Source organism: Dermacentor albipictus, chromosome 1 (genome assembly GCF_038994185.2).
Source record: "Dermacentor albipictus isolate Rhodes 1998 colony chromosome 1, USDA_Dalb.pri_finalv2, whole genome shotgun sequence".
NCBI classification, from domain to species: Eukaryota; Metazoa; Arthropoda; class Arachnida; order Ixodida; family Ixodidae; genus Dermacentor; species Dermacentor albipictus.
This window is the reverse complement of record NC_091821.1, coordinates 326,774,712-326,788,341: the sequence shown is the minus strand read 5'-3', so window position 1 is coordinate 326,788,341 and position 13,630 is coordinate 326,774,712. Positions and strand designations below refer to the sequence as shown.

The window sequence follows — 13,630 nt, the reverse complement described above, 5'->3', positions numbered from 1 at the left end:
CGTGGTGGCAGCGCTTCGATCAAGCAGCGGCCGCGGTAGCGGCGGTAGCAGATGCAGAGCATCAGCAAGGCTAGTGGCAGCAGCGAGGATAGCGCTGGCAACCAGCTCTCTTTTCCCGAGCTGCGCCTCCCCCCCCCCCCCTACAGGCGACGAGCCTTCCTTTCAGCCCGCGTAAAATTTCGAGGCGGCCTTCCTTTTCCTCCCCCCCCCCCCCTGTCGTTCTCACGTCTTCTTTCTCTATTATCTCGCTTTCTCTCTTTCTAGTCGTTTGCTATCACACCGTGCGCTCGCGTTCCATATTATTTATTCAGCGATTATCCTGTTATGACGCGCCAGCCGTCCAACAATCTTCCCTAGGCTTCGCTGAGCTTTCCGTTTTCTCTTTTCAGGCATATTCTTTACTTTATTCCTTCGCGTTCCAGAATCTTCCGCGCGTTCTCCTCAACTCCTCTCCCTTTCCTACGTCCTTGCCCTGAATGATTATGTTCCGCACTTTTCGATACTTTCGTGATATCGCATTTTGCTGCCGCTGCTGGGATCGAGCTAGGAGTGAGTGTTATCGGCCCCCTTCAAATCGTTTATGCGCGCGCGCGTGCGCGAGCTGCCGTTCGTTTTAAAAGCGAGCAGGCGCCCCCTTTAACAATAACGGATGACCCTCTCTTTGGGGATCATTGTTTAATTGAGAAGGCGGGCATTTCCTCGCCCCATGGAGCACGGCATCGGCAAGAAAATGTTTGCTTGGATCGGCAAGTCGCTCTCTCGCTCGCTTGGCCTGCGTGGCTTTTTTTCCCACTATTTTATTTCCGCGCTCTTCGCCGCGGGCTGCTCGGAAGCAGTGTCGTTGCTGCCGTTTGCTGTCACGTTTTGTTTGGCTCAACGCCTCTTCCCTTTAAACTTCTCTCGCGAAATCTCTGTCGCTCTATATATGTGGCGTGTGCTGCCTTCACGCTACTTTTTTCTGCCCCTTCGTCAGTCGTATACACGTTCTTTACAGCGCGACCTTCTGTGAAAAGAACAGCCTTGCGAGAGGACAAAGCGATTAGCGATAAAGGAAAATAAAGCGCTCAGCTTCGTGCGGCGCAAGAAGAGCAATAAATTGCAAGAAGGTGACAACCGCGCTGTGCGAGCCAAGGCGTGCGTGTCAAACGAAAGCCGCCAGGACATGTCTTTCTCTGATGGGCCTTACTCTAGGACTTTTCTTCCTCAGCTCCGGCTTCTTCTCCTGCGACGAACAACAAACAGGAAAGGGCTGTGGGTGCGATACGTATGGAAAGGGGAAACCGAATGTTGTAAGTTGAGATCCCTGAATCCGGTACGAAAAGCGACGAGAAAAGCAGAAATGCGAGCGGAGATAAAAACAGAAGCTTCACGGCTGCACTTTGCGCTCAATGAAAACTAATAGGAGCAGGCGTCTCACGCTGACACTTGGATGTCGTTTTCATACATTTGCTTGTTCATTTTGCTTGTTTTCCGGGTTTGAGTTTGCCTCATGCGTGCGCCTTGCCTTCTACATTGGGAGAGGCGATGAAACTATAGATTTTGTCTTTTCCAGAGTATTATCTGTTTTACTCACGACCCTATACAGGAGGGAGCGTGAAAAGTACCGAAGCCCCGCGGGTCTCATTTCATCCACAGTTGCCGGAAGAGAGAGCAAAATGCTTCCCCTCAAGTTTTTGGCGGATACACAAAGAGCAGCGCTGTGTTTGCTTTGCTGTTGTTTCCGATCGAGCTGCCTAGAAAAGGCTTCCACAACTTTTGCGACTTCGAAACGTATGTTAGTACTCTCGGACGAAATCGTCTTTCAGAAAATAAATGGGCAGTATTCGGAATTCTTACGATCAGCCGTGCTCACAGTCTGTGATGACAGAGCCTTATGAATACATACATACGAAGTAACACTAAATATCAGACACGTCGCAGTGGAGTTCTCCGTAATAATTTTGATTACATAGGTTTACTTACATTGCACTGTAGTGTATGCGTGACCTATACTTCGTTCGGCCCCAACCAAACGCAGACGCCACGGCCAGAGGTTGAACTCGCGTTCTGATAGTCCTTCAGTATCAGACGGGTCGCAGTGTTGCCTCGGAAAGCTTCTCAGTGATGCATGTTCGTGCGCGTATGGCTTTCAGGAACCGACAGTTCTATAATGCCGTATTTTATATTTGTTGAAGCATACCCTTTCCATTAGATTCTACAATCTCCAGAGCCTTCTCATTTTCATGGTTGTTCAGGCTACATATATTGTTCCTCACACTTACTTTGGGTATGATCATGAACGCCGGCACCCTTTGCTGATCCCTTCTGTGTGGCAATGCGGAGCGTGACATCGGCACTTTGATCGCTTTCCAGTAAATTGTTCGTTCGGGCGGCATGTGCCGACCGCTCAGCATTGACAGCTCAATGTGCGTAAAAACACTTCGTAATAAGCGCACGTTTGCGCACTGAGTCAGTGAGCCTACCTCACAGAGCTGCACCAAGCATTTACAGTTGAGTGATGCCGAAGCTCATAGTGCATTACGCTTGTGCACATAACAATGACACGCGTCTCTCTTTTCTTCTTCTACTTGCGGCTTTTCAGGATTGGCCGAGATGCACAGCCGGTCGAAGCATTACTCACACCGGCTGCGCTCCGGGGGCGGAAGGTCCGTGAGGGCTCCCGACCCGTCCGAGCCGTCACCCTACTTCGACAACAGCACCTCGAGGAATGTCACCACGAGCGCCGGCAAAGCAGTATTCCTGCCTTGCAAAGTTCGCCACCTGGGAGACAGAACGGTAAGTGCACATGGCCGAATGATGCCGTGCTACTCCCCTGTGTACCGAACACACTCCCCTGTGTTCGGTGCACTTAAACACAAATGTGCGTAAAAAAAAAAAAAGAAACAGAGACCACCTTTTATGGCTAATGCACCGTACAAAACTAAAGTCGCACCGTAACTGTCTCGCTCAAGGTAAACACGTGAGCTATTCGTGTCTCATCATGCCATCCGGTGAAGCCTCCGATTTTCCGACTAAATCTTGCGAAACGTCAGTTTCAGCGCCATGAGAAGTGAGTAGTGATAACGCGAGTTTCTGTACACACTAGCTCCAATTTCACAATAGCGTACGCGAAAGCCAAAGCGGCATTCACCTGTCGCCTGGCACGTTAGCGCTTCAATGCACTCAAGCGAAGTTATTGCAACATATATAAACCATGCATCGCACTACCGCCAACGCGGATAACCTGTCACACAAACGTGACGTATTCTGGAAGCAAACACTTGCAGCCCAAGTTTTGTGCTGTTTATTGACAGAAAGTCTTGCAAAATTTGCCGTATTGCAATATAGTTGGGACTGACAATGTGACACGAAAGAAAGCGATGCTGTTTTTCGCGCACGCGTAGGTAAGCTAATCGGCGAGTTAGCTCTTTCAAGTGAAATGTTCTAGTGCCTGTGTTGCTTCATTCTAAGAGTTTCACGCATATTCCATAAAGCAATCACTAAAGTCCTGGCTAATGATTATTAGCGTGCAATCAGAAAGCGCAGGCAAGTGCAGACCGCTAGGAGGGCTCCGTCATTGCCCCACTTGGAACGCTGAGAAGCGGAAAGAAAAGCGAGGAGAGAAAAATTAGGAAGAGTTATTTGTCGAAGCTGTAAGTACTGAACAATGTATATACTTGAAAGCACCCGAAAGGACCAGTGGTTGATGGTGAGGTTCCAACAAGCAGCGATCAACATTAACAATACCACGCTTTGCTCCATGCAGAGTTCCGGCATTGTTTCGTAGGAGTTCCAGTTCTTTGTCGTTTACAATTTTGCTATTTTAATATTATCGAGTTGCGTTCAACAGGAAGCTGTTGTGATGAAACTGAGCAAGAATGCTGGTTTTTTGATAAAGTATGAGAGAGTTGGTTACAAGGCCACATAACAAAAGCCGATTTGCGCATATCTGGTAAATCAATCTGATAGGGTAAAGCTGACTCTATCTATCTATCTATCTATCTATCTATCTATCTATCTATCTATCTATCTATCTATCTATCTATCTATCTATCTATCTATCTATCTATCTATCTATCTATCTATCTATCTATCTATCTATCTATCTATCTATCTATCTATCTATCTATCTATCTATCTATCTATCTATCTATCTATCTATCTATCTATCTATCTGTCTATCTGCCTATCTATCTATCTATCTATCTATCTATCTATCTATCTATCTATCTATCTATCTATCTATCTATCTATCTATCTATCTATCTATCTATCTATCTATCTATCTATCTATCTATCTATCTATCTATCTATCTATCGCGAGTGGCAGCAGCTAGACTTGTTGCGTATGTTTCCTACAAATGAGTGTACGCATCATAGGAAACGGGAAGAAAAAACAAGGGATTCACGAGCTGGCTGCGCCTTTTAAAACAAGCTGACACACTCAATCTGACACGCATCACTCTCGCTCTTTAGATAAATAAGTGTGTGCATTTTCAGCCCAATAAACCTACCTGAGTGATTGTGACGCTTTGCCAATCCGCAATATGCGCAATTATTTATCATTACGTTCTGAATGCTATGTACGGAGGTTCATTGATTTGCTACCTCTATTTTTGGACAGACATCACTGCCAGGATCGCCAAATTTGGCGTCACCACTTTGAAATTTCGTATGGCGAGTGCCATCATATCTAAAAGGAAAAATCACGATTTTACTCTCTCTTCGTAATCATAAAGATTGATATTGATTACTTACTTCCTTAGTTCCTGTGCGGGGAGGCTACAGGCACATAGCTGACTTGATTACAAGCTGGTTTTCATTACTTTTTTTTCGAATTATAGGGGGAATCGGCACATCATTACAGTTTTTTAAAGGTTATTCCTTATATCAAAATAAAAACTTAAACAATGCGATGTTTTATTCATTTCACGTAAATCGGAATGAGCTTGCTGAAAAATCAAAATCAAAGCCACCGACGACCAAAGAAAATTCTTCCACCAGACTTGTGCGTAATGTGATTCGTTTAAATAATTGTGGGAATCTCGATGTAGAATCTTCTGACGAGGCAGCAATTTGCATAAGTTTATGCATTGAATTGACTTTTCTTTATCTACTTCTGGCTGTCACAGCACCTTTAATATTTTACTTTCTTTCATTCAGCGTTTGATTTTGTACACTCCGGATACGCAGAACTTTTTTTTTTCTGATCGAAATCGCAATACCATAACGCGGAAAAGGCTCAGCTGTCTTTTCCATAGCACAGTGCTTAATCAAAGTTTGTCCTGCCACAGAAAGATAAATGCTTTGGGCATCAGTGCACGAGCTGAGATGGGCGTGTTTGTTACTGTAATATTATCCTTCCCGCATTTATTGTGTGCATGCTCGTTTTCATTGAATTCCATCTCGGAATTGCAACGAATGATCTCTTGTAATGAGTCCGGACGGATTGTACTTGTTTTGTTCTTTTTCATAGCAAAGCAAGAAATCAAGCCATTATGAACTGAAAATAAATACAGAAAAATAGTTTTGTAATTTTTTGTGTCTCCATAAGTGAAGGATAACTGATGATAAACTAAAGGCGGCGGATGCCATCCATGCGTCCAGATAATGCTACAGGTAATTAATGAATCGCTAATGAATCACGGGCTTATGTGAACGAAGGAAGCCCTGCATAACATTACAAACTTCTTCCCCATAAAAATTTTAAAAATTGAATCGAGAAAGAGGATAACGCTTTATTGTGAAATAATTTCAGAAGGAGAGCTGCGCCTAGGGTAGGTTGGCAGGGCATTTTTTGAAACGACTATAGTATGACACAAAAGCATGCGGGAACAGCAAGGGCATGCACCAGTGCATGCACCAGTGCGTGTCCTTGCTGTTCCCGCATGCTTTTGTGTCATACTATAGTCGTTTCAAAAAATGTCCTGCCAACCTACCCTAGGCGCAGCTCTCCTTCTGAAATTATTTCACAATAAAGCGTTATCCTCTTTCTCGATTCAATTTTTAAAATTTTTATGTGGAATAAAGTGTCCTTTTACTGCATCCCGCGTTTCCGCGCACTGCGAGTTCGTTTGAAAAGTAAGTGGAGAAAACGCAGCTACGTAATACCCACCTGCACTTCTTTCGACGAGCGTAATAATCAATGGCGGGCTTGTTTTACGGCAGTGGTAGCTTGTTGCACGCTTAGTCAGATCCCTAGAACTGCTGCTGTTCTAGTTTTGATCTGGTCGAAGTCTGCGAACAATCAAAGTAACACACAAGTGATTGTGACGAGGGTTTGTACAAATATAAATACTAGAGCAGCAAAGGAAGAAAAAGAGAGAGACTGCTACTTGAACACGCTAATCAAAGCATCAACCAACTGTTGCCGGTCGTCTGAGACAGCTGCTCAAATGAGGCCACAACAGGCACTCATTTCATGTTTCGGAAATTCACAGCGCAGAATACACAAGGACGAAGGAACAGAAGACGACACTGGCGTTTAAGTACTCGTTTAACTCGTTTTATTATCACTGTATAAGTACGTTTGTGCAGTTCCTGCATCGTCAACATCCTTGTTACATATGCCCGTGCGAGTGCGTCTGCGAACGAACAATATATTTGGCGGATTTGGCTTTATGCTAACATATGCCAGGTGGCTTTAGTGCCTGCTTTATTCCCAAGCAAATTCAGCTGAAATGCAGCCTTGTTGTTAAGTTGGAAAGAACTTTATTCCATCTTTCTTCAAATTTTGACGGCATGACATCACTCGTCTTTATCGTATAGTTTCTTTGCCTTTTTGTGTTATCGAGTCCTCAGATTTTTTGTGCATGACTAACCAATTCGTTTCCATCCTCGATATCACCGTCCTATACAGGACCGCCGACAGAGAAGGTGTCACCGTCATTAGACGCGCTGTCGGCTGCCTCAAAATTTCTCGTTACTTTCAGACACGTGCAGCTACTACGCGAACCCGAGTAGCATTCCTGTATAGTGCAGACTCCAAGTTTCTTTGCTTGCTTTCTTTTTTTCTCGTCAAAGCCTTAGTTCGAAATGTCGCACTGCGGCGTCGTTCTTCGCGTGTCGTAGCTTAACCGTGCTCGCGCTCTTATATCTATTTCGCGTTGTTCCTCCCGTCGCGCCGAATTCTTTGAGCACGCGCGCGTACCTTTTCCGGAGCCCGGTTTCGGGCGCTGAAGCTAGTTCTCTCTTTTGCAAGAGCGCGCGCGGCGGCAGGTCTTCCGCCAGCATAGAGAGCGGCGCGTGCTCCTGCATCGTCAAGGCATTATTATTCAGGCCGCACTCGAAGCCCCGCCAGAGCTGCTCGATTCGGCCCGAAAAACATGTGAGACGCAGTGAAACCGCAGTGAAACCGCAGTTGAGCACTCGTCAGAAGGATGAAAAAGAAAAAGAAGAAGGAAAAACAAATAAAACGGGGAAAATGGAAAGAAGCAGAAAGAAAGAGAATAGGACGAAGGCAAGGAACACCAGGAGAAAGGGTACAGAAACCTCCGCGGACTGTGTTGCTCGTGCAGTCGGTATTCTTCTCCTTCAGCGCTCGCTTCTTGCGCCATAGCGCGGAGACGAATGGAATAGAAGTAAGGACAGGGACCCGGTACAAAGTGCGGAGGTTAAAGTAAAATAGAGCGTAACTTGCATCAACCAAGCCAGCGAGGAAGACTCCGGAGAAAGCGGCGTGTTCGGGAACAATCGCGCAGTCAGCTCGAGGAGTCTGGGCTTTGCTACGCCGCTGCGGCTCTACAGCGGCGTCAGCCGTCGAAGCTCCATTGTTGTGATCGAAGGACTGTCGCGCGGGCGTTGTTGCCTTGCTGCGCGTACGCCTCCAGACGCTTTGTGTGGTGGCCTAATGGTGGCTGGAGGGCTCGGCGCTTTTGTGAAAAAAACCTTTCTTTGGCCCTGGAACGGGCGCGCAGAGAGGCTTGTTACGCTCTCTTCAGGCCTAAAATAAAAAAAAAAAAGTAAGCGTATGGAGGTGCGCGCGATGCGGCTTCTAGTCGCGGTACTATGCGGACGTTTAGGGGTGGGCTTACAGGGTAACAAGCTGCGAGCGTTGTACTGTAGGTGCGCGGGGGTATTGCCAAATAGCGGGACACACATTTACTACACGCGAGAGTTTGCAGCAGAGCAGCATGTGGCCTTTGAATGGCAAAAGCATTAGCTTATGTGGGAGTCTAGTGCGGTGATATATTTTTTTTTGTGAGGCAGGAAGGAGATATTCATTAATTATATGGTTTTACCTGCCAAAACCATGATCCGATTATTTAAAGAAAAATTGTGGGGTTTTACGTGCCAAAACCACTTTCTCATTATAAGGCACGCCGTAGTGGAGGACTATGAAAATTTTGACCACCTGGGCTTCTTTAACGTGCACCTAAATCTAAGTACCACGGGCGTTTTTGCATTTCGCCCCCATCTATATGCGGCCGTCGTGGCCGGGTTTGTACCCGCGACCTCGTGCTTTGCCGTCCAACACCATAGCCACTAAGCGGAAAGAGAGATAAAGGCAAACGAAAGAGAGAATATCTCGGGTTGGCTACCCATTACCGGGGAAGGGGGAAAGGGATGTGACGCGCACCACACACGTACGTACACACACACGCACACAATACAGAACTGTTTCTGTGGGCGCAGTCTCAGTCTGCGAAGGCGTTGCATAGTGTTACTCAGTGTGAACGTCCCAGTACTACATAATGCGTCACAAAGTGCACAGTCACAACTTGCCACACAGTCCCGTGTCTTTAATATAACGCAGCAGTGGCTCGCATTGATGTTCGTGTAGATCAATTTTCATGGCTGTTTTTTTTTTGTCAAGTAGTCTTCTGAAGCTCGTGTTATAGCGGCGTGGTATGTATGCCTGGCCTAAGAACTCAACTGCAAAAGCGCCACGTTTGCTTCTCATATAGCCTTTTCATTAGGAAAATTTTGAATTATCGATATAAACACCCTGTATTGAGCGTCACAGCAGTGGTGTACATGCCCTGACAAAATATGCTTGAGCATTAAGAGGGCGCGTGTTACATCTAAAGATATAGCACACAGCAATTATAAGCCTATACTGCCTCTGTACATTCGTGCAACTCACATTGTTTCCCCCCCCCCCCCCATATTATTCTTCTGCGTGTCCTACATCTTCATTCATGTCTTCCACGGTGCACCAATTTGACTCGCCCATTTAACAATACCTCTTAACTTCCCTGCAGGCTTGTCAGAGAGGCTCATCATGAACGACCACAGGAAGTAGCACAACATGACCTATCAAGGCCATTATCCACAAGGCATAATCTATAAAAGATAACGTTTCTGGCTTCTCACGAGTATATTTTTATACCTTCGCTGGTTTATTTTTCTTTTGATTTTGTTTCTCCTGGTCGCAGCAGTCACTTTAACTTTATCGTCTCCCCTACGTTTTCTGGGTACACTTCGCACAAAATCTGTCCACGCTGCCTTATTTAATCAGCAAGAGTGAAATTCCCTGAAGGGAAATCCCCAATAAAAGGGGATACGGATAAAACTAAGCAAATAGTTACGCCATTTGTTTCTTCAGTGTACCAAGCCACCTGCCACTTCGATCTATCTTAACTGCGTCTCGTAGCTTCCGTAGCTTTCTTTTTATGCGGCCCATTGCGCCTTTCCCACGTAACAGGCTGTTTTCTTTGGTTTTCTTTTTTTTTTACGCGCGTGTATATCAGGCGTGCTTCCACTTCCTGTCTCTTGCTTAGCTGAGTCTGCAATGCACCTCATTATGCCCGTGTCGGGTTGCGCTTTACTTGACTCTCTACGTATTGTTTTTCTTTTCTTTTTCTTTTTTTGCGTGCACTTCGCGACCACGCCACAGAATCTTGGCACGCTTTGAGCTGTTCTCCAGCGCGACCACTTCCGCTCACTTGATAGATGGGGCTGGGCGCGAGGATATTTAGTTGCTCGGAGCGTCTAGCTCAGCGCTTGCGCAATTGGCCATTTTTTATACGTGCCTTTATCGACATTTCTCGCCGCATATCACGTTAGCCGCATTACACTGCTGCTTTGGGTTTGCCCGACGCATGTTTGCGAATATTGTAGAATTTCCTTGTGTGTAGCCCATTACAGCTATAAATAGCACAGAAGCAAGGTATAGACAAATAAAGCAGCACTTAACGGAAAAGGCAAATCTGTCTAAAGACGAAGACTGAAAAATAATATTAATAAATAGGAAGGAAATGATGGCGTGCCGATTTAAAACTCAGGCCTCTTATATTATGTTCAGGAGATTGTAGTGCCTTTAATTAGCGCCGACCACTCTTTCTACAAAAAAAAACACCTTGTGAAGGTTACAGGAATGGAAAAATTACATAAAGGAATGCACAGCTAAACTTCAATACGAGGTTTGTTGGGAATACGTTAAATCCGTTAAGGTTTCTAATTTAGTGGGAAAGGTAGAGTGTGAATATTGAGCAAAGTGTATTTGGAGGTCATCGATAGGTACGAGATTCGTGGTCATCTACCAGGGATATTCGACTACCAGGCTAGTACATTCGCGGTCGCCACTGTGTGTCGTAACTTTGTGTAATAAAACAAATGCCTGTGTGTATGTAAATCACTCACTGCTTGCCATGTGGTAGCCCTTTATCACATGTTCTTATGATTTAACAAACAAGACAAGCTCAATACAGACGTGCTGAAGCACCCAGCACTTTGTCTGAGCCACTATCGTCATTACTTATAATTATTTAGTAGAAGTATTGCAATGTAGATCAATAGCACGTATTAAGGAGATTCGTTCACTATGGTATAGGGCACAATAGAAAGTAAGTCAGGCGTGCCAACAGCCGCTACTCATCACTAGTCTGATTAACTCAGCCTTTACAGAAAGGACTCCAAATCATCACGACAATTTGGTGGGTTATCATTGATATTGCTAAAGCAGAAACGCCATTTTGGCACACGTACACAAACGCAAAGATTGCATGGCACTCGGGAAATGCAATAAGCTATCAAGTGTTATGCTCACCAGGAAAAATAAAGGCCACAGACATTATCTGAAGTCAATTTCCTGCTTATATTCATGCGTCCCTTTGCATGATTGAGAGAAATTCAAACATAATGGAATTACTTCCTAGTATGTCTCCCGTGTTAAAACTTCAAAATCAGAAAGTCACACGTTTCACGCGTTAGCAAGAACGGCACATTCCATAACAAAGGAAACCGATGCTGCCTAACCTGACCGACGAAGTAGTGGCGTCGACCTACTTTATCATCAGCCGTCGCCGGTCAGTGTGATCCCTTCGGATCTTGTTTCAACCCATGGTACAACTGTGCATTGTTTGGTATGGGCAGCAGAAGATGCTGCAGCAAAATAAAATGACAAGAAAAAGCTACAGGACAAGAGCAAAAAGGCTAGACTAGTCTGTCTTTCCGGGTGAAAGATTACGACTTCTCCCTGGGAAGGAGAGAGCGTCGTGGGGCCAGATTTCTAGCCCGCGTCATTTGTGCCGCAGCGCTCCCAGCGGGGACGGCTCATATCCCTGTGCCGGCTGCTGCATTTCCACGCAACGTCTTTTGTCTTCTGGGATCGCTCTCGCAGACAGCATTTGATGCTGGAGAAGTTGGTTTCTAATGGTGGACCTCTGTTGGAGGACTTTGTCCGCTAGAGCCAGAGCTTGAGCTCCTGCTATTTCCAAAAGCACAAACCGTTAGGACAAAGCTATTCCCCTTTCTACACTCTGGCTGCGGCTGTAACGATTCCTTAATTTGTCCTTGCAAAGGCAGACCTTTTGCCGAGTACTGCCCAAGCTAATCAGTAATGAAGTAATGTTAGGTGAAAGTGTACTGTGCTGGGCACAGCTGCTGCAATCTTTAGCCTCGAGAGATCCGCGACATTTGTCAATGTAAGCGCAAGAATTTACTTGCTGTCTTCGCATGGATAGTTGTCAAATAATGTATGCATGTCTGAACTTTAACGAAAATGACGCTGAGCCACCAAGTTTCTGTGCGTAAATTTAATGAACACTTTCATTTCGCTATCTTTTCTTGAATTCCTCTTGCTAACACAGCGCTCAATGTTTTGAATGACTTGAATGCATGTAATTGACCGTGAAAACAATTCTTATGTCGTAGCCATTTTGTTTTTGCGAACTTCGCAATTAAAACTACCGTTATTCTTATTGAGACAACAAAACCGCGAAGTAAAACTTCATTTGCCTACGTGGTATAACCAACCATAACCAAACCAAGGCATTATTTCTGTCGAGCTTTTGATTAGTTTTAATTTGTTGGTAAGGGTAAGTTGAGGTGTGTGTGTATATATATATATATATATATATATATATATATATATATATATATATATATATATATATATATATATATATATATATATATATATATATATATATATATATATATATATATATGTGTATATATATATATGTGTATATATAAGGACCCAACAAAGGGGAAATTACTTGTGCTTACTGAATGAAATAAAGAAACGATAAATGCGGTTTGGCTTCTTATGATGTGACTAATGAAAATCGGGCCCCTCGGTTAGCCACCTTTCTTTCGTTTCAGTATATATCTCTATATACAGAACATGTTGCTGGGCGAGTTGGTTGGGATCTAATGAATACATTATTGCTCCAAAAAGGAAACCAAAGACTTAGGAAGGAGGGTATGAACCGTCAGATCGAAACTCGATCTATCGTTGCATACTCTCCTTCCTATCTCTTTGTTCTCCTGTCTGGCGCAACAATGTATTCATATATATATATATATATATATATATATATATATAGCCACGCTCATCCCGCCACTGCAGTCCTTGCCATAGAGTATATGAACAATAGGAAGCAGTACTGTACCCATGTTCACTAGAAAACAGAACAGCGTTCAGGGGTATTCTGCACATGGACTTGGCAAGGCACAAACACTGGAAGTTCATGAAGACAGCTTGGAGAAAGATTGATTGATTCGTGAGGTTTGAAATCTCAAAGCAACACAGATACTACGAGAACTGCCATATGCGGTTTAATTTTGATCGGGTGGGGTTCTTTAAAGTTCATGTAAATCTAGAAGAAGAAAAATACCTTGCACTTACAATAATCGAGACGAACAGGAAAGCATACGCCAGTGGTGTCCTAGAAACATTTACTTATATGTCAACATACTAAAGCCATTGTATTTTGTCCACTCAGTTGAAACAAACAAAAATGAATGAGTACTCCCCAGAGCTTTGCGCGCTACTGTTGCAGTCGTGTAACTAGCGGTCACTCATTCACCGCAAGGACCGAGTCAAGAAAATATCTATGAAGCATTGACATTTGTTACATGATTTTCATTACATGAGTCAAGTATGTTGCTCTTCTGGATGTTCCAGCTTCGTCTATAAGTTCCTGTGCTAGTGAGCAGTCTCATATCTGGCAAAATATAAATCAGTTTGAGAACGATAATGTGCTCTCTGCCTGATTTTACGCTTTGCCATTGTGCCTCAGAATCACCTCTGCACAGGCCTACCACGTGCGATTGACGGTACACACGCCTCAAAGAACGCATGCAATTATTATCTAAATATTCATTGGAAAACTTCCGCCCTATTTTCCGTTAGAGAATGGGGCGTCGTAACAATTCGATTAGAACAATGCAGACGGTAAGGTGCAGCAAGATGCGCGCTCTT

General features: G+C 44.5%; 1 protein-coding gene and 1 long non-coding RNA gene across 11 annotated transcripts in view; one reads left to right on the top strand and one right to left on the bottom strand.

Moving 5' to 3' along the window:
* LOC135909244 (igLON family member 5-like) overlaps window positions 1–13,630 on the top strand; it is a 351,641-nt gene that overhangs the window by 265,677 nt on the left and 72,334 nt on the right. For all 3 annotated transcript variants that reach the window (XM_065441117.1, XM_065441127.1, XM_070531658.1), the window contains exon 2: window positions 2,582–2,775. In XM_065441117.1, coding sequence (XP_065297189.1) covers window positions 2,582–2,775 — 194 coding nt within the window. The remainder of the gene's footprint in view (window positions 1–2,581; window positions 2,776–13,630) is intronic.
* Window positions 1–13,630, bottom strand: part of LOC135909252 (uncharacterized) — a 119,085-nt gene that overhangs the window by 71,774 nt on the left and 33,681 nt on the right. For all 8 annotated transcript variants that reach the window (XR_010566662.1, XR_010566664.1, XR_010566660.1 and 5 more), the window contains 2 exons: window positions 6,095–6,216; window positions 2,621–2,760 (listed from right to left, as the gene is read on the bottom strand). This is a non-coding gene — a long non-coding RNA (uncharacterized lncRNA). The remainder of the gene's footprint in view (window positions 1–2,620; window positions 2,761–6,094; window positions 6,217–13,630) is intronic.